This window comes from Scyliorhinus canicula, chromosome 14, assembly GCF_902713615.1.
Source record: "Scyliorhinus canicula chromosome 14, sScyCan1.1, whole genome shotgun sequence".
Taxonomy (NCBI): domain Eukaryota; kingdom Metazoa; phylum Chordata; class Chondrichthyes; order Carcharhiniformes; family Scyliorhinidae; genus Scyliorhinus; species Scyliorhinus canicula.
This window is the reverse complement of record NC_052159.1, coordinates 146459008-146485790: the sequence shown is the minus strand read 5'-3', so window position 1 is coordinate 146485790 and position 26783 is coordinate 146459008. Positions and strand designations below refer to the sequence as shown.

The 26783-nt window shown below is 42.8% G+C and overlaps 1 protein-coding gene across 3 annotated transcripts in view; it reads left to right on the top strand.

Annotated features, from left to right (window-relative positions):
- pibf1 (progesterone immunomodulatory binding factor 1) overlaps positions 1–26783 on the top strand; it is a 135395-nt gene that overhangs the window by 72453 nt on the left and 36159 nt on the right. For all 3 annotated transcript variants that reach the window (XM_038818594.1, XM_038818592.1, XM_038818593.1), the window contains exons 12-14: positions 549–699; positions 4623–4713; positions 18160–18262. In XM_038818594.1, the coding sequence (XP_038674522.1) occupies positions 549–699; positions 4623–4713; positions 18160–18262 (345 nt within the window). The remainder of the gene's footprint in view (positions 1–548; positions 700–4622; positions 4714–18159; positions 18263–26783) is intronic.

Here is a 26783-nt window from a genome sequence, read left to right as displayed (position 1 = left end):
CCACCTTCTCCTGCCTATTATTCTCTGCCTCCTTCATCTGACTATGAAATAGTTCTTTAGTCCTCATATATAAAGCTTCACTAGTTGTGTAAAATTCTTTTAAATGTTTTCATTGGCATTTCCCATATTTATAAGCAATTGTATATGTACACATCACATTTTTCTCGCCCGCGCTAATTTCCTTTATTATAAGAGGTTTATTTTGTCCTTCGTTTAACTGACCCAATGTGCATTTCGTTGCCCTCTGGATCGGTCTATGGTTCCTCCCCCTTCCCGTTGCGCCCCTTCCCTCCCTCACCCCCCAGCTTCGGCTGTGCTTTTCTTTGCAGTCTTTTGGTACCTCATCTATCTTGGTGGTTAACGTAACTGCATAATTAGTCATTGAAAGTAAATCATTTGAAACCTGTGCTAATAGCCCACAGAGGAATTTTATGTAAGCCTTGCTAAGTAGCAAATTGCTAGTTACATTTTCCATGTAATTTGCCTTTACTTGTTCGTAAAAATAAGTTCACAGTTAATTGTGATTTCTTGCATTATCCTCTCAACAGGTTTTAACAAAAGAATTTTATAGACTGCAGTCATCAGCAGATAAGCATACCACTGAACTTCAGGCACAAAACGCTGAACTTCAAGCACGATTGGTGACCTATGAGAAACTAGAAGAAGAGCTGGATGGTGTTATAATGCAATCAGCTGAAAGTAGGTCAACGTGCATAGTTGGAATTGAGCAGATATTTATTTGCTCTGTTGTGTAGCAAAATTGTAAATGTGTTAACGAAGAACATCCTTACAATTTTGCTACATCGTGTGCATGGAGGACATTTTCCCCATATCAGTTTTATCATGAAATGTTAGGACACAGGATACACTTACCATCAGTAGAGCACAGTAGAATTCAATTGGGAGACCAAGACATATTGCCAACTCTTATTGACCGACATGCTGTGCATGTGTGCTTGGTCGCACATGCTCAATGTTTGATATTTAAATCATAGAATCATAGATAGTGGGCAGAAAGGTCCCATCTTCTCTGAGCCTTCAAAGCTTTGAAAATTAAGCCCTTAGAAGGTCCAGTGGATTTCTGTTTTTTTAAAATTCATTTGTGGGATATCAACATTGCTGACGCAGCTAACATTTCACTGTCGGGCAGCACGGTGGCACAGTGGTTAGCATTGCTGCCTACGGCGCTGAGGACCCGGGTTCGAATCCCGGCTCTGGGTCACTGTCTGTGAGGAGTTTGCACATTCTTCCCGTGTCTACGTGGGTTTCACCCCCACAACCCAAAAGATGTGCAGGATAGGTGGATTGGCCACGCTAAATTACCCCTTAATTGGAAAAAATAATTGGGTACTCTAAATTTATATTTTAAAAAAACATTTCACTCTCTGTCATTAATTGACTTTGAGAAGATGGTGCAATCCTTGTCGAGAAGTTACACCTACAGTCCTATTGGGTTGTGAGTTCCAGGATTTTGTCAGACCAACAATGAAGGAATGGGACATTTTGTGTCCAAGTTGGGATAGTGTGTGACATGAAGGGCAACTTGGTGATGCTTTTTGCCGTGCACCTGCTTCCTTTCACCTGCTAGGTAACAAAGTTTGCAGATATGACCGATGCTACTGAAGACGTCTTGGCGACTAGCTGCTGGGTACCTTTTAAATTCTATATGTTCTAGCATTGTGCACTTTTGGTGGAGGGAGGGAATGTTTAAGCTGGTATTTGTAGTGCTGATCCAGTAGACTGCTGTGCCCTGAATGGTATTGAGGTTCTCAAGTCTTGTTGCAGCTGTACCATCCAGGCCGGTGGAGAGTATTCCATTGTCAACCTGAGTTCATAGTAGGTTGTGCAGAGGCTTTGAGGAGTTACTTGTCACAGAATACCTGGTCTTAGTGCTGTTGTAGTAGCCATTTACATGGCCGGTGTAGTTGAGTTTATGCACTCCCAGCTCTTGATCTTGGGGGATTTGACAATGTTAATGCAATTCAATGTCAAAGGAAGGTGTTAGGAAAATAAAGGTAGTTTAAGGGATTTATACTTGTATTGGTAAACATTTGAAATAAAGTATAGTTTTAGGTGTGCTTAATGTTTCTGTGCCTGGAAGGAAAAGGGTTTTGAAAGTAATCCTAAAGTTTGGAATGTCTGGGAAACCAATTTTAAAGTAATTGGGAAGAAAGTATTGGCTGGATATCAGAAGTTGTGTAACAGGGGAAGACCATCAAGGGGAAGAAATCCTAAAAGGGTGGGTACAAAATCCTGGAACAGAGCAACTTAAAAGTGGAGCGGAAGCTTTGTTCCAAGGTGTTATTTGTAAAACCTGGACTGAAATCCAGATTGCAAACCTTTAAGTGAAAGTATTACATAGAACATAGAACAGTACAGCACAGAACAGGCCCTTTGGCCCTCAATGTTGTGCCGAACAATGATCACCCTACTCAAACCCACGTAACCCGTATACCTGTAACCCAACAATCCCCCCATTAACCTTACACTACGGGCAATTTAGCATGGCCAATCCACCTAACCCGCACATCTTTGGACTGTGGGAGGAAACCTGCTATGCAAGGAGATTTTAAAGCTTGTTTTGGGAGTTGAGTTTGGAAACTCCCATATGACAATCATCTGGGGGGATTCTGAGGAGAAATCCACAAACACTAACTTTGTGCTAATGAAACCATTGTAGCTTCAAATGTACTTTGTCCTCTGTGTTAGTCTTAAAACCTGTGTGTATTTAGCTAAGGGGGGGGGAGTACAGGAGTATTCATCGAATCCCTACAGTGCAGAAGGAGGCCATTCGGCCCAACGAGTCTGCACCTACCCTCTGAAAGAGCATCCTACACAGGCCCACTCCACCACCCTATCCCCGTAACCTCACCTAACCTTTGGAAACAAAGGGGCAATTTATTATGGCCATTCCACCCAAACTGCACATCTTTGGACTGTGTGGGGAAACCGGAGCATCCGGAGGAAACCCAAGCAGACACGGGGAGAAAGTGCGAACTCCACATAGTCACTCAAGGCCAGAATTGGACCCGCTTCCCTGGTGCTGTGAAGCAGCTGTGCTAACCATTTAATAAATGTTTTCTATTGTTAAAACTAATTGGCAGTCCTGTTACTCTGGTTCTCCACGTTTGATGTTAGTTCTCCACGTTTGATTTTAAAAAAGGTAAACGTTCAGGTCTTTTGAGCCAGCATTCCATTCTGGGATCTTCTCGTCCAGTTAGAACATAGAACAGTACAGCACAGAACAGGCCCTTCGGCCCTCAATGTTGTGCCGAGCAATGATTACCCTACTTAAACCCATGTAACCTGTATACCCGTAACCCAACAATCCCCCCATTAACCTTACACTACGGGCAATTTAGCATGGCCAATCCACCTAACCCGCACATCTTTGGACTGTGGGAGGAAACCGGAGCACCCGGAGGAAACCCACGCACACACGGGGAGGACGTGTAGACTCCACACAGACAGTGACCCAGCCGGGAATCGAACCTGGGACCCTGGAGCTATGAAGCATTGATGCTAACCACCATGCTACCGTGAGGCCCCAGTTGTAACATCAACTGGGATCGCAACGAAGGCGATTAGGATCTCTCTCAGATATAGTTATTGCCTGGCACTTTTGTGGGATAGATGGAATCCTGCCACATATCGGAAGTATTCTGTGTAGCCCACCTCATGCTGCATGGGGTCATGGACTGTTTAAGTGGACGAGATTCTCTGGCCTCCCTGCGGCGTGTTTCTCGGGAAACCCACGGCGGGGTGTGTCATCGGTGGACCAGAAGATTTCAGCCATGATTTCAAGAATTGTGAATAGATCAGAAGAAGTTGCAATCACCAGCTAACAGTCCCACTCGTGATGGAAGGAAGGTCATTAAAGAAGCAACTGACGATAGTTGGACCTTGGATGCTACCTTGAGGAACTTGGGTGGACCGAGTTCACTATTTCAGAGACAATGAGAACAGTTGTTGTCCCTTATTGCAACACTCCCATGTGGTCAGCTGACTCAGTGTAGCCGAGTTCAAGAATGGGCAGCACGGTAGCACAAGTGGATAGCACTGTGGCTTCACAGCGCCAGGGTCCCAGGTTCGATTCCCCGCTGGGTCACTGTGCGGAGTCTGCACGTTCTCCCCGTGTCTGCGTGGGTTTCCTCCAGGTGCTCCGGTTTCCTCCCATATTCCAAAGACATGCAGGTTAGGTGGATTGGCCATGATAAATTGCCCTTAGTGACCAAAAAGGTTAGGAGGGGGTTATTGGGTTACGGGGATAAGGTGGAAGTGAGGGCCTAAGTGGGTCAGTGCAGACTCGATGGGCCGAATGGCCTCCTTCTGCACTGTATATTCTATGTACTATCTATGTACATAACTGTCTGGTTTGTGTGGATCAATTCCACACAATGTTGTGAATTTTGACTGAAAACCATTGACGGGCCTCAGATTTCAATGCCCCGGTAATTCATATAAAAAGTGAGGTCTCATAAGATCGTTCCAAAATCCAACTCTAAACATTTACCAGTAATGAATAGTACCACAGTTTTCCACATGTTAATTCCAGATGAGAATTTATTTTGACCTTTCAAAGTCTACTGGTATATATTTAAATTAATTTTGCTTTTCCACAGTGGAAAATGAGGATGATGCAGAACGGGTTCTTTTTTCTTATGGCTACGGTGCGAATGTCCCCACGTCAGCAAAACGACGCCTTAAGCAGAGGTGAGAAATTGACACTCTTTGTGCTATTTCCAGCTCCTGAGTATGGTACCACATGAAATAGAAAACGTCCATGCATTCTGCAAAGATTGTTGAAGCAAATATTGTAGTATTTTGTCATGAATGCGGAACTTTATGAGACAACTAAGTTTTACGGAAAATAAAGTTATGAAAAGGAGAATGGTGAATTTCCGCTAAACACCTTGGTTCAGAGAAATCCCCATGTGATCGGAGATTGTCATGGGGAGAGAAACTCAAAGAACCTATTGAAATGTCAGGTGGCAGTTTTAGCACCTTTCACCACAGCGAACAGAATGAAGAATAGCTGTTGCTGAGATGCAGACAGGAAATAATTGGAACTCCTCCAGAGACAGGCCTTCGCTATTCTGCAGGAAACGATGGGAAGGAAAAGTCAAACTTTCTAGTGAAAGTACGTTTAGCAGAGCCGACTAAAGGGGTCAGATGCCAGGATCTCTGATATTCTGGATCATTGGGACTGATATGGCCTGAGACAGGGGAGGATTTTTCATGGTATGCCTAGCTGGTGATAATCCGATTCAGAAAACTCAATTGGAGTGGAACGATTGGCATAAGATATATAAGATGCGGCAGGCTTGGCAGGTAGAGATGAACCTCTGCTGGGAGTAATTTTGAGACTCTTACTTTATTGCTGCCTATCTGCCAGAAACATGGCAAAGAGTAAAAGTATTGAATTAGCTGATGTGAAGCATATCTTTTTCTTTAGTTCTTTGGTATTTTTTCTTTAGTTGTCTTTAATTAATATTTGATCTGGGGTGATTTTCGTTACTGTAAACTTCTTAAAAACTGAAATCTTGTTTGTCGGTTTATTTCCATAACCTTTAAAAAGGAACCACAGTGATCAGTCTCTGGGGCTCGTAACAGTTTTCCTTTCTAAGTTAAGTAACGGTTCTCAGGCAGCCTGTTTCAGCTTTCCTTTATTTGACCTCCGAGAACCTCCGCTACAAGCATGAAATGTGCCCTTGTTAAGCCTTTAATTTGTTGTTTTGTGTTGGATCATTGATTGATTTTCTGTTGTGTTTCAAATATTGTGCTTATTATACAAGATTCTGCAATCGCTGATATTTATTTATATTATCTCTCTTATCCTATTGATCATGAGTTCACCCTCTGTGAAAATTGTGCATATTTACAGAAGAGTGGAATGGAAATCTCAATAACTTGTCAAACTAAAAGTAAAAATACCCAGAGAATGAGGTTGGAACTAACCAACAAATTCAAATGGCTGAATATCAGGTCTTGTTCTTGCTCCCCATTTCAAAGTCAGAATAATGCATTAATTGTTGGCTCAAATTTCAGCATTTCATTGGATCTCGTTGAGAGAAGGTATGGTTTAGAAAATCGATACACAATGCTTTTCGGATCTTCTGCATTGTTCGTTGAGGTAGAATCATATTGAAGACATGATATATTGTCAAAAGCTGAAATTTTGGGGATTCTAATTATAGAATTGCCCGGGCCAGTTCATTTTTCTCATCTAAATCACTAAAGAAAATAATTGCCTGGGTTATTAATTTTATAGCCATGGGACCGTACTGTATGTGGATTAGTTGGATTTCTTGCATTGTAGCAGTTACTACACTTCAGGAGTACTGCATTGGCTGTGAAATGCTTTGGGATGTCCTGAGGTCATGGAAAGTGTTATATAAATACAAGAACAGATAGATTAACATCTTGAAGACCAAGCACATGTATTTAAACGTTCATACCCTCCTGTAGCCCAATATGCTACAGTTATCTAATTAGCTGAGTTAAAATTAAAATCTTGGCAGGTGGGTTACAGGTATACTATTGTATAACCTCACTGTAATGGCTCATGTTTTCAATGAACCGCAGTTTTAATCAGCTCTAGAATGCACACTTGAGCAGGATCTACTCGGCCAATCCTAATTCACTGATGGAACGTGAGCTGGAGGTGCTTCCAAGATAACCCATATGACATATGAATTAGTTGCCTGATGAGGCCTGGAGTCTGCTCTCACACTGCAAAAAAGGCAGTGGGTCTGAGGAGGCAACTGCAGCACAGTCAGTGGCACGAGACAACGTGCTTAAGATGACGAGAAAGCTAAGAAAAGGGCTGAAGGTCTAAAAAGAGATTTTAGGGAGTTAGATTGGAAGCTAAAGAGCAGGACAAACAGAGTAGTGATCTCAAGATTGTTACCGGTTCCACGTGCAAGTGAGGCAAGGAACAGAGAACGAGTGCAGCTGAACACGTGGCTACAGTGCTGGTACAGGAAGGAAGGCTTCAGATATGTGGATCGTTGGGACATCTTCTGGGGAAGGTGAGACCTGTACATGAAGGACGGATTGCACCTAAACTGGAGGGGCACCAATATCCTGGATGGGAGGTTTGTTAGAACTCTTCGAGAGGGTTTAAACAAGTTTGGCAGGGGGATGGGAACCAGAGGGCTATGGATCAGAGGATAGGATAGCTGTTGAACAGGCAATAGTATGCAGCCAGTCTGTGAGGAAGGATAGACAGTTGATAGGGCAAAGTTGCACTTAGTGGAATGGGTTAAAGTGTGTCTGTTTCAATGCAAGGAGTGTCAGGATAAAGGGAGATAAACTTAGAGCATGGATCAGTACTTGGAACTACGATGTTGTGGCCATTACGGAATCATGGATTTCACAGGGGCAGGAATGGTTGTTAGATGTTCCGGGGTTCAGGTGTTTTCAGAAGAATAGGGAGGGAGGGAAAAGAGGAGGGGGAGTGGCACTGTTGATTAGGGAGTGCTTCACAGTTGCAGAAAAGGAGGTAGTTGAGGAGGGTTTGTCTACTGAGTCAGTATGGGTGGAAGTGAGAAACAAGAAAGGAGCAGTCACTTTATGGGAGTTTTCTATAGACCCCACAATAGAAACAGAGAGATAGAGGAACAGATTGGGTGGCAAATCGTGAAAAGGTGCAGAAGTAATAGAGTTGTTGTCATGGGTGACTTCAATTTCCCTAATATTGACTGGTACCTCCTTACTGCAAATGGTTTGGATGGAGCAGATTTTGGCAGGTGTGTACAGGAATGATTCCTGACTCAATATGTAGATAGGCCGACTAGGGGTGAGGCCATATTGGACTTGGGCTCGGCAACGAACCAGGCCAGGTATTAGATGTCTCGGTGGGAAAGCATTTCGGTGACAGTGACCACAACTCCTTGATCTTTTCCATAGTCTTGGAGAGGGATAGGAACAGACAGTATGGGAACGTATTTAATTGGGGGAGGGGAAATTATACTGCCATTAGACAGGAACTGAGGAGCATAAAGTGGGAATAATTGTTCTTGGGGAAATGCACAACAGTAATGTGGGGGTTGTTTAAGGAGCACTTGCTGCAAGTGCTGGATAGTTTTGTCCCACTGAGACGAGGAAGGAATGGTAAGGTGAAGGAGCCTTGGATGACAAGAGAAGTGGAGCTTCTAGTCAAGATGAAGAAGGAAGCTTACGCAAGGTTGAGGAAGCAAGGGTCTGGCACGGCTCTTGAGGGTTGCAAGGTAGCCAGGAAGGAACTCAAAAACGGACTGAGGAGAGTTAGAAGGGGGCATGAAAAAGCCCTGGCAGGAAGGATTAGGGAAAACCCCAAGGCGTTCTACGTGAGAAATAAGAGGATGATCAGAGTGAGAGTAGGGCCAATTAGGGATAGTGGAGGGAACTTGTGCCTGGAGTCTGAGGAGATGGGGATGGCCCTAAATAAAAACTTTGCTTCAGTATTTTCATAGAGAGAGGGACCTTGTTGCTCATGAGAACAGTGTGAACCAGGTTAATAGACTCAAACAGGTTGATATGAAGAAGGAGGATATGCTGGAAATTTTGAAGAGCATCAGGATAGATAAGTCCCTGGGCCTGATGGGATATACGCAAGGTTACTACAGGAAGCGAGGGAGAGATCTTAGCATCCTCACTCTCCACTGGAGTAGTACCGGATGATTGGAGGGAGGCAAATGTTGGTCCCTTCTTTAAGAAAGGGAATAGGGAAATCCATGGGAATTACAGACCCACCCGTCTTACATCTGTGGTGAGCAAAATATTGGAAAGGATTCTGAGAGATAGGATTTAAGATTATTTAGAAAAACATAGTTTGATTAAAGATAGTCAGCATGGCTTTGTATGGGGCAGGTCATGCCTCATTAAATTCTTTGAAGATGTGACGAGTCACATTGATGAAGGTCGGGCAGTGGATGTGGTGCATATGGATTTCAGAAACACGTTTGATAAGGTTCCCCATGGTAGCCTCATTCAGAAAGTTCGGGAGCATGGGAAACAGGAAAATTTGGCTGTCGAGATACAGAATTGGCTGGCCGAAAGAAGACAGCGATGGTAGTGGATGGAAAGTCTTCCTCATGGAGGTCGGTGACCATTGGTGTCCCGCAGGGATCTGTTCTGGGACTTCTCCTCTTTGTGTTTTTATAAATGACTTGGATGAGGAAGTGTAAGTGTGGGTTAGTAAGTTTGCCGATGACACGAAGGTTGGGGTGTTGTAGATAGTGTTGGGTGCTGTTGCAGGTTACAACAGGACATTGACAGGATGCAGAGCTGGGCTGAGAAGTGGCAGATGGAGTTTAACCTCGATAAATGCGAAGTGATTCATTTTGGAAGGTTGAATTTGAATGCTGAATACAGGGTTAAAGGCAGGATTCTTGGAAATGTGGAGGAACAGAGGAATCTTCGGTCCGCGTACATAGATCCCTCAAAGTTGCCACGCAGGTTGATAGGTTTGTTAAGAAGGTGTATGGTGTGTTGGCTTTCATTAACAGGAGGATTGAGTTTAAGAGCCGGAGGTTTTGCTGCAGCTTTATAAAACCCTAGTTAGACCACACTTGGAATATTGTGCCCAGTTCTGGTTGGCTCATTATAGGAAGGATGTGGAGAGGGTACAGAGGAGATTTTCCAGGATGCTGCCTGGACTGGAGGGCGTGTCTTATAAGAAAGGTTGAAGGAGCTAGGGTTTTTCTCACTGGAGCGAAGAAGGCAGAGAGGTGACTTGATAGAGGTGTACAAGGTAATGAGAGCGTGGATAGCCAGAGACTTTTCCCCAGGATGGAAATGGCTGTCACGAGGGGACATTTAAGGTGATTGGAGGAAGGTATAGGGGAGATGTCAGAGGTGCGTTCTTTACACAGAGAGTGGTGGTGCGTGGAATGCACTGCCAGTGGAGGTGGTGGAGTCAGAGTCATTCGGGACTTTTAAGCGACTCTGGGACAGGCACATGGACAGCAGTAAATTGAAGGGGTAACGGTTAGGTTGATCTTAGATTAGGATAAATGGACCCCACAACATTGTGGGCCGAAGGGCCTGTACTGTGCTGTACTGTTCTATGTTCTAAAAAGATTGGCCAGGATTTTTAGGATTCTCTTCCCACACCTGAATCATAGAATTTACAGTGCAGAAGGAGGCCATTCGGCCTATCGAGGCAGCACTGGCCTTTGAAAAGAGAACTCCATCGAAGTCCACGCCTCCACCCTATCCCTATAACCCAGCAACCCCATCTAACCTTTTGGACACCAAGGGTCAATTTAGCATGGCCAATCCACCTAACCTGCACATCTTTGGACTGTGGGAGAAAACCGGAGCTCCCGGGGGAAATCCATGCAGACGCAGGGAGGAAGTGCAAACTCCACACAGACGGTGTCCCGAGGTGGGAATTGAACCCGGGTCCCTGGAGCTGTGAGGCAGCAGTGCTCGCCACTGTGCCACCTGCAGTGTCAGTGGTGAGCGCATTCCCGCTGTTACTAGCTGGTCAGCAGCAGTTTAGCACTGCAGCGAGTGTTAGTTGACTGGAGATTACACTTCCGTCCCTTACTGATTGGCCAACAGCTCTCTGGTCTCAGCAATCCAGAAGTTGCTGTGGACATGACTGGACTGTGGGAAGTCCCCAGGATCCTAGTCCCAAGAATCCAGGACCAGATAAGTCAGGATCTCTGGGAGGGAAGGTGAAGTCCCAGAGCATGGGGGTGGGCAAAAGGCAGTTAGGCGTATTGGTAAGGCTAGTTTTTTCCAGCTCTTATTCCTGTGCCTGAACTCCTCCTGCCAGCCTGAACATTGAGGCTGGACAGAAAACAGCCCTGAAGCGATAATTAATTAGCTACTTAAGGATCTCAAATGGGACATGGGTGGATGGGCCAGCCCCACCATATAATTGCAGAGGTCTGGGCTGGAGGTATCCCGGTGGGAAGGCCATTCGGGGAATATTATGGCCTTCTCCCCTGGTGGGGAATGTACAATTCAGACCATTGTCTTTGTCTCTGAAGACAAAACTTCCAAGTCATGGACAATCTAGACCATATCAGAAAATCACAAGCACAGTCTGCAATGGTCACGGCTTAGCAAAGACCAACAGAGGAAAAGTCATATCTGTGGTCATCAAAGATGAAAAGCCAATCCAGCAGAAGTAAACAGCAGGAAATTAAATTTGAAAACAATCAAGCCCTTACACAAACAACTGAGTGACAAGGACCTTATTGAATCACTAACAGTGAAAAGGTCTATCTCTCCTTTTTCAGTTTACACCAATCATAGCAATTTCAAAAGAAAAGTTCTATTAAAAATGTGAAATAAAGTTGCATCATCGGGACTGCACTCCCTCTGGGCGGTGAAAGAAAATGAATTCAGAACCCTTTACTGCTCAATAATAGTGCTGTGCATAACAAATTTGTTTGTGTTCCTTGAGTCTCGCATTGCACGTCTGCACAATACACCCATCATAATATGTTCAGTCGCAAAATTAAAAATTTAACTTATTCTCTCTTTTCCTTGTTCCACTGCGGCGTCATGAACCAGAGCTGAGAGATCTTCACTCTGCTAATCCATTTCTGAATAAAATAAGACCGTGCATTTACAAAGCTCCCAAAAGCTCTACCACAGTGTGGCACTGCCAGTGGTATCAACACTGCTAATATGAACGTAGAAAAATGTTTAAGGCCCCCACGCTGTCCATAATACACTAGATGGCAAAGGACAAATTATCATCCCTCTCACCCATTGTGGTGCAAATGATGGGAAATACATTGGGTTGAAGTTCATTATTGAAATCAATTAAACCCTGCACACCCACAAATGGCCGGACGTACAAAATAGTCACTTCTGCTGGTGAATTTAAGGAATATTAAAATGGGTGGGGATGCGGAGCATCATGTCTTTGTCCCTGCCTGCCCTAATTCAGTAGGAATGCTGCCTGCTTTCCCTCTTCCATGAATCCTTTCTAACTTTGACTCTTCTCAAATGAATGGTCGATAGACTGTATGCTTGATTCAAAAACATTTGGTCACAAATGTGTTCATGAAAAAACAGTCATATCCAATAAAACTGTCTTATTCAATAAATATCAGCCATTTAAACTTAATTAGCATGTCCAATACTGGGGACCGGTATCTCATAATAATCTTTATTAGTGTCGCAAGTAGGCTTACATTAACACTGCAATGAAGTCACTGTGAAAATCCCCTAGCCGTCACACTCCGGCGCCTATTCGGGTACACAGAGGGAGAATTCAGAATGTCCAATTCATCTAACCAGCACGTCTTTCGGAACTTGTGGGAGGAATCAGTCTTAGATTTGAGACTCTGTTTTGCTATCTTTTTCCACATTCTTTAATGCAATCAATTGCGTACAACAATCTCAATAGACAGGCATGCAAAATGTTTAAACAGGAGCAGGTCTTCATTTTCTAATTAGTCCTTCTGAAACATTGCTGAGATTCCGCTTTTATCCTTCAGTTCTGCTCTAGGGCATGAGTTTAATTAAAAAGAAACCTTTGAGAAATGCAGACAGTAAAAACACTAGACGTCTTCAGTCAAAGCAAATGCAGAAAAAAACAAATGCAGTTGAAACAAATCTGGACTGTAATCTTTACTAGATTTGATTACTTTGTTTTATTTTTTATCAATTGTAAGTACCCAATTCTTTTTTTTTGCAATTAAGGGACAATTTTAGTGTGGCCAATCCACCGACCCTGCACATTTTTGGGTTGTGAGGGTGAGACCCATACAAACACTGGGAGAACGTCAAACTCCACATAGACAGTGACCCAGGGCCAGGATCGAACCCATGTCCTCGGCACCCACAAAGATTTGATTACTTCTGCATTAATGTGATAAATTTGTGTTTAATTTTTATCATTAGTTACTGTAGATTTTGAACTCCTTGAGAATAAATGTACAGTAAAAGGATGTTGCTGAATGTTTTTGCAACATCTGGTAACTTCAAGATTTATTTTATGCTGGTGATGCATATCAATTTTTATAAAGAAAGGTCTTTGAGTTAATGAATATCTGCAATTTAGTTAAGATTGTAGGCAGTAACTAATAGTTTTTATGCTCTTACAAAATGCAAAACAAGGTGAATCTAAATTAAGTCGCTTATAAATAAACCTAAAGTTGAGTTTTGGTAGTCAGGAAGATGTAAGTGCTTTACTAGCATTTGATTTAGTAAAGCTGACTTTTATTTTAAAGGCTGGATTCCTTATTGTCGAATAGGAAATAATAAAGTTACAAAGATTTGGGTGAAACTCCTATCTTGACGAGTAGTCTTGGCATGCAATTGGAAATTACTCAGGTTTAACAAGAGAATATCCAGGCCTCAACAGAGCCGAAGATGACAGCTATGATAAAGCACCAGGAGATTGCTTTTAAACAACAGTTGCAGTCTTACAAAATTGATGCTTCATTATGTAGGAGGAGCTGTGAGAAGGACAAAATAATTGCAACTTATGTATGTGGAAATGTTGACTTACTGAATAATGCGATCACCTATCAACAGCCGTCATCTTTAATTCCCCTTGCTCGGAGTTGCTGATTCCCTTTTGCATTGCTATGGTTGACATCCTAATCCTATTGGTGGAAGAGGCCCGGGAATTTCCCATGAACATATGCCCCAGCCAGCTAACAGGGTGACATAGGTCCGCAGTTATCTTTCTATATGTTATAGATTTCCTTGGGTTTTTACTCTAAGTCAAGAGAATATGACCACTCTTTACTTTCTTCTAATATCTTAGTGATGCTGATTCTATTATTTGTATACTTCTGCCTCTGTTTTTTCCTTTTTTGCTCGTTTTCCTTTGGTATATTCATGCTCTGTTTTCTTTATCCTTTCCTTTCTGGAGGTGTGGCAGTGAAGAAAGCCAGCGGTAGCAGTTTACCATCTCCGCTTAGTCTCCCCTTACCTCCTTGCTACCATTGAATCTGCTACCCCTTCAATTTTCTACACACATGAAACCCTTGGATCCACACTTCTGTGTTTTCTCCCTTGCCTCAAAGTCAACTTGGCAATGTTTAGACTAGGTAACAGAGACTAAAAACAATCTAAAATTGCTGGCATTGATCTTGTAGCTATCTTTTATAATTCCAAACATATTACATCATTTTTAACAGTGATTTTTCGCTTTCACCCCCAGTGAAACAGATTCTCCTTCTGAAAAGGTCTTTTAATTTGGGCAATTTGAATAAAATAGAAAATGCTGGCAATCCACAGATATCATTCATTTCCACTATTTGCATTTGCTATTTCTAGTATTTCCTTAGCGGTGTGCTCCTGTATTGGAAACAGCCTATTCCATAGACCCAAGAATGTATGCTTCAACGTCAGAAAAATATGTTATGGGCCAGGGTTTAGGGAACCCCAAAGTGTATCATGGAGTTCACCTGACTCACAACTTTTACTAGATTGTGGTATGGGAAGCACACCGCCCACTCTACAGGCGTGGTACAGCAGAAATGGAAAAATATTTTTTAAAGCAAAACGCTGTTTATTCTATGAACTCGTGTTAACTTTCTTTAAAACGGGGCAGCACGGTGGCACAGTGGTTAGCATTGCTGCCTGCGGCGCTGAGGACCTGGGTTCGAATCCCGGCCCTGGGTCACTGTCTATGAGGAGTTTGCACATTCTCCCCGTGTCAGCGTGGGTTTCACCCCCACAACCCAAAGATGTGCAGGATAGGTAGATTGGCCACGCTAAATTGCCCCTTAATTGGAAAAAATGAATTGGATATTCTAAATTAAAAAAAAAAACTTTCTTTAAGACATACAGTGAACATCTTACCAACCATTAATTCAAATACAACCCCCAAAGGCTACAACACTAAGTAATCTTTTAAGCTTCCCAAACAACATCCAGAAGTCAGAAGAAACACCTTTTACCAGAAGCACATTAGGTTTACATTCACTACTGAGAACATTTATAATTCTGAATTCACCAAATGATCAAGAGGTAGTTCAGCTCCAGCACTGAAAACAAAACTAAAACACACCCTGCAGCCTGCTCAAAAACGAAAGTAAACAGCTGACAGACAGCCCAGCTCCATCCATCTCTGACATCACCGCAGTAGTAAACACCCATTTCTTAAAGGTACTCTCACATGACAAATAGATGCAATTATCATCAGCTGCAGGAAACAAAATGTTGCCACAGTCCCAGAGGACTATAGGCTGGTCTCCCCTTTGAGAGATGATTGGTGGTCATTTAACATGCGAGTTACCACACCTCGGGCGCGATTCTCCCGAGTCACGAAAACTCGGGAAGCTGGCGTCAAAAACGGGCGCGTTTGACGCCAGCCTCCCCCCCCCCCCGACCAGGAACCGATTCAGCTCCCCGGTCGGGGCTAGCATCGCGCGGCCGTGAACTCCGGCATCGCGGCTTAACGATTTTCGTTAAGCCCGCTAGCCAGAGTTAGCGACGGCTGACGTGTCAGATGACGTCAGCCGCGCATGCGCCGATTGGACGACTCCAACCCGCGTATGCGCGGATGACGTCATCGCGCTTGTGCGTGAAACCCACGCATGCGCGGGCCGTCATGCCCCGCAGAAGCCCCGCGGATGGATCCATCGGGGCGGCGGAGGGAGAAAGAGTGCGCGGGGTAAGTACCCGTGGCCGTGGTACTGCCGTGCCAGTCGGTGCCATGGTTCCCCAGATCGGGACTTTACGGCCGTTTTTACGAACAGTCAGACCAGGTGTGTTTTACGTTCATAAAAACGGCTGTAAAGGCCTTGGAATTCGGCCCATCGGCCAGGGGTGAATAGCTGCTCGCCGTAAAAAAACGGCGGGCAGGGATTCGAGGCGGGCGTGGGGGGGAGAATAGCGGGAGGGCGTTGGACCAGCGTGTCCGTAAAAATTTACGCCGCCCGCTATTCTCCGAATTTTCGTGAGCACGGAGAATTGCGCCCCTCGGACCAGGAACAAGGTTGAGAAGGAAGGGCCTTCATGAATAACCTCAGCTGGTATGGGAATTGTACCCGCGTTGCTGAAGTAGGGCCGCATTATGAACCAACCATCCAGCCAACTGGGCTAACCAACCAGGAAATAATCTCTGTAATTTTCGAAAATAGGAATTAATTCAACTCAATCAGACCTTAGCGTGGGAACAGGCTACCCGGTTTTGTTCACAGAATTAAGATTTCTAACTGCAGACCTTCTGTATTTTTTTCCGGGATTTTCTGTTTTTATTTCAGCTTTCCTGACTAAATTGGGTGGAATTCTGTATAACTTGTTACCTAGGCTAACCTGAGCAAAATGGTACCCATGGTCATCGTGGGGTTTACCAGATTAATGACTCTCTCCCACAGTCCTGTTTGGAATCCACGGGTGGCAAGCTGCAGCTGGAACATAGATGAGATTGTTGAAGATGTGCGATTTTCTCTGAGTAACCTGAGGACAAGGGAGTTCTTAGTTGTGTTTCTTTCCTCCGCTGTTTGAGATTCTGATGTTTATCCTTGTTTTGAGGTTTTATTGCAGAGTACTCGTGGAGAACGCCATCCACAAGAAAAAGAAAGCGTCAATACATTTTTGCATTTGCAGACATGTTGTAATGGTACAAAATACATCATCACATCACGGTTCTGAATCATGAAGATGATGATAAATGGTCCTTTACCCTTTCTCCAAAAGAAGATTTGCTAAGTTTATTCCATGAAGGTAGCACCTCCTGTGTTCAAAATAATAAATTCGGGATGCTAAGAGGAAATCTTATAGGATGCAAAGACATCTAGGGAAGTTGTCCCTCTGACTTATCTCTTAACATGTGGTTCTTGTTATGAGCACTTTTTATGGAATATAAATTGCTTCAGAGAATGCACTTACACTTAAAGATCAGTAATCTAATTTATGCTATGTGGAATATGTAAAATACATATGAATATGCAGTTTCTGAATTATTTCCACATAAAAGTTGAAAATATATTTTGAAAGTTTTTCACACACGAGAAACTGTTTTCTGATTATTTCAGCAATCAACGCTTGGCATGCTCATTTCTGTAGTTGCTGAAATTTAAAAATGTGTCCCGGTAATGTGGAGAACTTCTACAACCTTGCAGAATATTACTTTACTATTGTGCAGGTCTTTTCCTGCCTCTTAAACAAATTTTGAAGTGAAATGGTAAACTAAACATGATCTCAGTATTATCAATAGCATGTCATTCAAGTTGTTGCCCTTACATGCTGTATTGAGTGCCACATTTCCCAATGTATAACCGTAAAGGCATGATTTATTTTGGTTTGGTTTGATTTGATTTTCTATAGGAAGATTAATATTGTTGAATTAGTTATGGGATTTGATTTGCAATCATGTAGAATACTTATTTTTAATCTTTGGAAATGCATTTTTATTTAGAAAAGCATGTTTCTTTACTTTATGGATGTATAGAGTCTGTCATTCAGCAGTTGAAGTATTTACAAAATGGTCTGTGTGGTTTGACATTGTTCACCGAGTTGAGATTTCATCACTGGGTGTACCTACTTGGTTATGGCTTTCAACAGAATTCATTTTTTTAAGATGGACAAATCAGTTTCTCCTGGAAAAGAAGAGACAGAGTAACATTCCAGGTGTGGATTTCTTTTGTGAAAATTCAATAAAATGTTCAGATCAGAGGACTGCAAACGAAAGAGGTGATGCTCTTAAAAGTTGTGTTGAGCATGGCTAAACCGGCACTGGAAACCAAGTTTGGCAACCCCATGGAACAGAGGTGTTGAACAAAGTAGATGTTCGAAGGCTTTATACATTTCATTGAACTGCTTTGATTTCCTGTAAGTTGGACATACCATGCAGCAGTTATGATTCGATTCACTTGGTTCAAAGTTACATTTGCGTCATGATAAAAATGAGGAACAGACCACACTTCCCCACATCATTTTGTTGCATCAAGTGATGGATATTCTGTTCAGTCTTGATTAATTTATTCCATCATTCGCAAACGCAAGCTTTTTAGAGCACGAACTGATACTGGCGAAATGTGTAGTTTCCCACTCAATTCAATCATAGAAGATTAATCTTATACTTTTCTTCATTCTTTTGTCTGATCCTTGGATTACAAATGGTAAGATTCTTTAGCACCCAGCTATATTAAGAAATTGTAATCACAGAAGCCTTGTGGGACATTGTAACTCTAAATGAACAAATATGCTTCAGTCCATTAATTGCTAACCCCTTTTTTCTCACAGTGTTCATCTTGCAAGAAGGCTGTTGCAATTGGAAAAGCAGAATTCACTCCTTCGAAGAGATGTGGATTGTCAGAAGATCCATGCTAATGACTTAAGTCAAGAGGTAAATTGTATGACAATTTTTTTAACAGTATCGTTTTTTAGGGTTTTAAGATTTCATAATATACTTTATACAACAAGACAAAATCAAAGCATGTCGTTCAGGAAATAAACCTCCCCCGCGCCCCCGCCAAATAATGAGTCAGTGGGAGTCTATGTCGAGGAATCTGCCATGGTTTTTTTTATGAAGTCAGCGTCGTCCAGCTGGGAGTGTACACATTAACTGGGCACCACTAACCATGACATGCCATACCCCCGGGTTGCCATGAATACCATCCTCTTATTGAGCAGTATGGCCATTCCCCGAGCCCTCATTCCGTGACGCGAATGGTATGTCTGTCCTACCCAGCTTTTTCTTACCCTCAGTCGGTCCTTCTCCCTCAGGTCGAGGAACATTACATCGGCTCTCAGGCTTTTCAAATGGGTGAAGACTCTGGATCTTTTCACTGGGCTGTTAAGACCCCTGATGTTCCAGGTGACTATCCTGATGGGGAGTTTCCGTCCCGCTCCTGATGACGTTGCCATATTCTCCATGTGGATGTGACTCGGCACTCCGGGATTTCCCTTTGTTCAGGAACCATCCAAGATGGCTGTTCTTGGTGTCCTTGTTCCTGCTGTCGCCATGTGCGACCTATTGTAATCATCTCTTCCATCCCCCCATCTTATCTTCCTCCCCCCTCACCCCGTTCTTCCCCAGTGCCTCGGGTTTTAAACCCCCCTCCCCACTGCCAGGCAGGCACTTCCCGTCAGCAGCTGTGCCGCGGCCCCCCATTTTCCCATACTTCCCTGTGCTAGCCTGCTCGTTAGTGTAGTTTCCCACCCCCGGAGCTATCTTTAACTCCCCCTACCTGTTGTGTTCCTCACTCTACCCTCTACCGTTTCTGTACCTTACTGTGGTCCCTCCCTTCTTCCTGTGACTTCCAACAGTTTGAAAGTATGGCATCTTTCTCCCGCGAAATTGTCTTTTAAAGTCTCTCATTATTGCTGCTGCTGCTTTCCTAGTCCTTCTCTCCGCACAAATGGAACGCTTTGGTCGGTGCAGTAAAATAATGTTCATTGCCCTGGAAGGTTACCCATAGCTTGGCCAGATACAGCATCCCGAACAATACTCTGTACAAAGCCGCCTTAGCGGCACTGAATTTGGCTCGGCATTTCGCCAGGTCCGTTCCAATGCCCTGGTAAACACGGATTGAGTGTCCCTCCCATTTACAGGACCGTGACTGTCTTGCCCAGTTCAGGATCCGTGCTCTATCCTGGAACCAGTGCAGCTTGGCATTGATTGCCCGTCGCTGCTACTCCTACTTTTGGCCTCTGCCGAAGTGACCTGTGGACCCTGGCCACCTCTGAGAGTTTGGGGACGTTTTCCCTCCCCCAACCAGCTTGCCCAACATCTGGGCCATGTACTCCGTGGGGTTTCTGCCCTCAATACCCTCTAGCAGGCTCACAATGCGGAGATTCTGGCGGTGCGACAGATTCTCCTGATTCTCAGCCTTCCCCTTACGCATTCCTTAGGTTGCCTCCAACCTTGTCACCTCCGTCTCCAATGAGGTGATCTGGTCACCTTGTTCGGTTGCTGCTTTTTGAAGCTCCCTTATCGTCGTTTCCTGCACTTCCAACCGCTGCTCTGTCCTTTTCAGAAAGGGACCAAGGCATTCGCAATCGACGCTTTCACTGCCGCCATCATCTTCAACTTAATAGCCTCCCTATATTTGAGGAGCATCCACTGGCTTATTGGCAGGTAGTCCGGCCTGTGTGTCGCGACCCGGCCCGATTGGCTGTGGCCAGCTCCGTGTGCTCGCCGTTTTGACTTTCCTCTCGAGACTTCTATTAATTCTGCCATCTCTTCGGCTCTTTGAGTTTTTGCGGGAATCTCTCCGTGCCTATGATGATCTTGGAGAAGGGATGGGGCAGGTTTTTCTGGCTTAGTGGCCTATTTTCGGGCTAAAAGCGGCAATTTCCACCTTTTCCCACATTTCCTGCGACTACTCAGCACACCCCGCCATCGGAAGTCGTATGGCAAAAATTAAGCATGTTTCTCCTCAATGGATTATTTATTACTAGCCACAATAGATACTGAATGAAGTTCAGTTATTGCTTGTTGTTTCTACAATTTGTGGGCTGATTACATAGCAGCCTGACTAATAAACGTACATCCAGTTAGGGCTGAGATGTCCATGGTTCACAAAATCCTTGTCTACATAGTTCTGTCATTGGATTTGTGCCTAGACAACCCATCTAACAGGTTAGTCAATGTATTTGGTACTAATCAATGAACCAGGTTATCCCAGTCAGTTTGAAGCATTCTTTAAGATTTACATTCTGGGCCTTTTTTATGGAAAGTGTTTTGATTGAAATGGGTTAAAGATATGAGTTAGGTGCCTCAAGGGATAGGGCCAATAGATTGGGCTGAATAAGTGGCTTCATGTTAGTGTTTCAAAGTGTGAGAAGTGAGTGCCTTAGTTGCAACATATTTTATGATGAGAAATGGCACAGGAAAGAGTATCTTTTGTTTCAACAATAGAGGGAGAACAGAGAGGTTTATAATTATTTTAAATATACTGTTGGTTTACTCATTAAATGTTAAAGAAAGCCTCATTCTGATAAAATAGATATTCATCCGCAGCCAAAGATGAGAAAACATGGTGGTAGATGATCTATTCCAGTAAGTCGGAAATTATTATTTGAGTTGCCTATTCGATTCCAGTTTTTCATAGAATTTACAGTGCAGAAGGAGGCCATTCAGCCCATCGAGTCTGCACCGGCTCTTGGAAAGAGCACCCTACCCAAAGTCAACAACTCCACCCTATCCCCATAACCCAGTAACCCCACCCAACACTAAGGGCAATTTTGGACACTAAGGGCAATTTATCATGGCCAATCCACCTAACCTGCATATCTTTGGACTGTGGGAGGAAACCGGAGCACCCGGAGGAAACCCATGCACACACGGGGAGGATGTGCAGACTCCGCACAGACAGTGACCCAAGCCGGAATCGAACCTGGGACCCTGGAGCTGTGAAGCGATTGTGCTATCCACAATGCTACCGTGCTGCCAATATGTCACTATTGAACAGATAAAGAAGGATGAACCCTGATTTCTAGGGAACATGAGGTCGACTTGTCGAAGTGATGCAGACTCCAGAACTAGATCATGTTTAAAAGTTCAAAATTATTATCATTTTTTAAAAATGTAAAATATCCAATTCTTTTTTTCCCCGACTAAGCGGCAATTTAGTGTGCCCAATCCACATATCCTGCACATCTTTGGGTTGTGGGGGTGAGACCCACACAGATACGGGGAGAATGTGCAAACTCCACGCGGACAGTGACCCGAGGCCGGGATCGAACCCGGGTCCTTGGAGCCGTGAGGCTGCGGTGCTAGCCAGCGTGCCACCCACCAAATTCTGTAGTTGTCGATTCATTGATTTATGTCTTGGTTCTACTACCATGTACATGTAGGAATGTACTTGCAAGTTTCTTATTCACGGTAGTTAAATTTGTACATTTTTGCGTTCCACGCATGTAATCTCTTTTGAAGAGTGTAAACACTTGCAACCTCCTGGAAACCATGTTTGGACATGTAAAGGCTAATTCCCCCAGAAAGGAGCAGCACTAGCCAAAAAAACGCAAGACAGCCCACTGATTGTCCGACCATTTGCGAGCACCTGGTTGGGGAAATCAGCCTTATAATTTGTTCTTAGCAAGCAGTATTCAGCTTAAACTTGCTGCAAGTTACAAAACTTTTCTTTGTTTCTCATGTAGGGAAATATGAAAATACAATAACGATAGGGTTTTATAGCCTGTGTAATGGAGTATGGGAGTACCTATTTCTTGATATTTTTAAACTACAAATGGCCATTCACTGCAAAGGGTGAAAATTAAATGGATTTGGGTGTGGTCATCACCCATTCATTAAATATTTCTAGTCCGCATGAAGGGTTTGCCAACAAATTAACCACACACTGCGATGACATTCTATTGAGCACGTAAGTGTGATTTAAAATTAAAATGTTAACGGTAAAAAATGTATTGCACACCATAGGTGGCAGTGAGCTGCTGCCTTGAATTGTTTAAGTCTTTGTGAGGTAGGTACGTACACTCACAGTTAGGTGGAGGGAGTACCAAGATTTGGACTCGGATGATGAAGAAATGGTGATTTGTTTCCAAGTCGGGATGATGTATGACTTGGAGGAGAACTTGCAGGTGTTAGTGTTTCTTGTGCCTGATGGCTGTATTCTTCTCAGGGTTGTAGGTTTGGGAGGTCAAAGAAGCCTTGGTGAGTTGCCGCAATCATCTAATATACGGTACGCATGGTGTGCCGTTGATGGAGATAATGAATATTTAACGTAGGATGCCAATCAAGTGGGCTGCTTTGTCCCAGAGGGTGTTGGATTTCTTGTGTTATTGGAACTGCGCTCATACAGGCAAGTAGAGAGTATTCCACATCATAACTTTCAGTTGTACGTGGTGAAAAGGCTCTGAATTCCCAGCCTTGGCCTGCTCTTGTAGTCACAGAGTTTAAATGGCTGATTCAGTAGTGAACACGAATGCAAGCTTGACAAAATTTGGCCCATTTCCTAAAAAATGGTAGCAGCGTTGTAGAAACAGATCTGGATGATGTGATTAAAAGGAGATTAATTTGAGGGCAAAACATCTGTGTTCCATGCACTGCTCATTAAGTTTCAATTATTTCACTTGGGCCTCTTATCTATTCTGCTACGTAAGGTAGATTGCATGAGTTGATGAAAGTGACAGTGCAGTACACAGCCTGTCAAAAGGAGTAAGCTAAGAAAACCTTTGTCATTATATTCCTTTTGAATTTTCGTGCCAAATAATGTCAGCAAATTTAAAAATTACAATGAAAGTGGTAAAAGTAGATTAATATTGTGTATAATAAAATCAGCAAAACCTATTAGAATTAGAACATCCCAGACTGTCAAGATAGTTAAATACTCGTAATTGTGTTATTTAGCGAAAGAGCCAGAGGGGATTGGGTTTTTTCACGCAAGGTTTGATAATGTAGAATATACTGCCTGAAAGGATGGTGGAAGCAGATGTAATTGTGACCTTCAGAATGGAATTGAATTATAATTGTAAAGAAAAAATCTCTATGACTGAGGAGAAAGAGCAGGATAGTAGGACCAGTTGGATAGCTCTTTCAAAGAGCCAGCATAGGCACTATGGCCCAAATGTCGTCCTCCCATGGTGGAAACTAACTTTTGTACTCTGTGTACGTGTATAAAAATAGTGTCTCAGGCTAAATTTTGAGCCAAAAAGTAAAGGGTTAACTTTTATGAGTAATAGTTTCAAGTGGTTGAAATCCACCCCTCTCCCATTTTCCCGCTATTGCAGAGTTGTACCGGCCAAGTCTGTCCCCAAAATTCTCACAAAATGAGCCGAACGTGTACAAAAAGCTTCCTTCAATTTCTAAAGTTCTTCTCCGATATCTTGAATCATCTAGTTTCTACTACAATTATTTGCCGGCTCTGCAATCTCAATGACTTTAAGTTTGAATTGGGTTGTAACCACCACTCCTCCTTATATCATGTTGCCATATTAGAGGGTGGGTTTGGCCCTGCGCAGCAGTGAGGTGGTCGCCTTGACTTGACGTCACATGTTGACAAGCGCAGACAACTGGAGCTGAACAATGGTATACAATTCTATGATTCTATCAGTGGGTAGGCTTGCACCAGGGCAAGTTTGACTTCAGCGGTGAGCGAGTAGTATGTGCAAAGAGTTTGGATTTTGTTGGCTAAACGTCGGTCCAATATAGATTTGACCATTACCCGAATATTATACGATAATCTGCTACGATAATACGATAATCTCAGGATCTAAAGTGATTATTTTCACAAGTTCTGAGATAGTGGTTAAGTACTGCCATCAGTCTAAATTTTAAAATGTTCTGGTTTTCGATATGAATGGAGCTAATGTTTTTTTTTAAGGCACCTGGAATGGTGCAGTGTGCTGCAAATGCTAGAACAGAATAATTATAGTTTATGGTGATCTGGATAGCAGATTCTTTTAAGAGAGTTATTCTGGATGTACTGTTACCTCCCTTGTTGAATTGGTGCTAAAGGAGTTTGACTTATTTTTAAATGAAGCTGGCAGCTAGCTAAACATTGTGAGGAAGCGTAGGTTCCAAGGAATGTAAAGTATTCTAGTTCTTAGTAAACAGAAACTGCCATAACATGAAGTATAGAAACAAATGCAGGATTATAATACGCCAGCTGCCAGGTAATGCATACTGAACAATGTTTTCTTCCTCAGATAGCAATATCTAGATATTAGTAGCAAGTCTTAATACAATGTAAAAATGTAGGCCTTTATTGCTTTTGCTACTCATAATCTTGTTTTAACAGAATCGTGCTTTTGATTATTCTAACTAGCTATGTTCCCTGATGAATTCAAGTTGGCAAATGGTGCCATTTTTTTCTCTTGTGACAATATTTCTAGGTGTTTGAAAAAACAAGTCCTGGTCAGTTTGTGAACTGAATGATGCCCTGTCACCCACATCATGAAAAAGTGGTTCTGTTCGTGTCATGTCATTGAAATGTCAGCAAGCACATCATAAAAACAAGTTTATATATGCCTTTTGTAGGCAAGTTTGGAAAGCTTTCAAAATCTAATTTACTTCTTTTGTACGTTGGTGGCTTTTAAAAGAAACAGTTAATAACAATGAAAGCAGTGTGGGAGATTGAATTTTTAAAAATGCATAAAGAAAGCAGGAATTGAAAAAATATTTGCCCAGACTTTGTGATGCTGTCAGAATTCACGCTATCGTTACTTCGCTGAAACTGGCAGCGACTTCAGGAGCCTACAGAGTGCAGAATCATGTGAAAATCCAGATATTGCTCTCAGTGATAGTGATACTACACTCCTCCAGAGGATGCACTGTTGCGGTTCCTCAGAGAGTGGACTTCCTGTGTAATCTGAACTCCTGCAAACTTTCGCACTAACTCTGTTAGCCCTTGAAAAGGTTACACCTTGTTGAATGAGGTGTAACTATATTTTTAACAATGTACTAACTTTATAATTATTACCAAACACCCTCACTGGCACTTTGTGGAATATCTTCATTATGATAAGATTTTACTTTTTTTTAAATTGCTTATATATTCATAATTTCGCATTTTGAGTCCAATCATCATTTATTTATCCATCTTAAATTTTAAACTAAAAGGGATGGATAGCGTGCTTTTAATTTGCTGATTTGCTGTCTGTGAGAATACTGTGATTGCCTGCTTATTCTGCTTGCTATTGTCAATATTGCTGCATACCAGAGATCCTCTGGTGTGATGCTAAATTGAAATTGAGGAAGGAAAAGCCACATCGCCATGATTTCTAGCTCTTTTTGGGCAGCTTTCTTTTTGATGAGTGTGAGCACAGAAGCTGTGATGCTAACTGCAAAACTGGCAGTGTCATTTCTGGGCTGCAGGAATTCAGTTAGGTTGATAGATTAGATTAGGAAATTGGTGTTATCAAATAGCTGGAGTGATGTCAGTGTGTGGGTGGAGCTGAGCTGTGACTCTGCTTTTACTTTTGCTTTGAGCAAAAAAGCTGGTGTGTGTCTGTGTTTTTGTTTCGGAGTTGAAGAAACTGCAGTCACAGCAAGAAGGTGCATTGCTCTCTCTCTGCAATCTAAAGACTCTCCAGATCATTTGATAATTTCAAAGTAATACCTGTTTCTGTAGAGAATATAAATCTGCTGTCTTTCTGTAAAAAGGGTATTTTGGTCTTATGGATGTTGTTAGGAAAGTTATGATGGGTTACTTATAGAATATTGTATCTGTGGGGAGAATTGGTGTTGATAGTTGTTCAGATGTTTGCTGTGGGTTTATAAAGTGTTAACTGGATTCATAAATAAACATGGTTTTGGTTTAAAAGTACGATAGATCTCTGTTGCATCATACCTGTAAAGTAGGCCCTTGCGCACCCCATAACCACAATCTATTAAAAGTGGTGGGTCAGGTGAACACCATGATACACTTTGGTGTTTTCTAAGCCTTGGCACATAACAAGTACGTACAGAATTCATGGCACCCTTCTGTTCAGTAATGATGCTATGACTGCTTCCTCTTTGTTGCCAGTCCACTTGTCAGATATTCAGCCCTGGATGAGCCACAAATTTCACGGTGTAGTATATTGTAAGACCTGAGCAGTTTGCTATATTGTCCTCTTTGCCAAGGGAGGTATAAATGAAGTTAGTTCAATAATGATTGCCTGCAGGTTGAGGGTGGTTTACTCCGTGTGATAAACAGCAGAAAAATGACAAGGCGGATAGGATAGAATTTTGTTTTGTTGCATTCAATTTGAGAAATGAAGACTGAAGAATGTTGTGACTCACTTTTTGAAACTCCTAAAGTTAACTGAGAAATTTGAGCGGTTTGAAAGATTACTCAATGTTTGTGCATCATATTCAGGTACACATTGAGTCAGCACAGCACATTATTGAAAATGAAACTGAAGATATATTTGGGGACAATGGGGAAATTCAACCCTGGCAAAGAAGACCAGTGTAAATA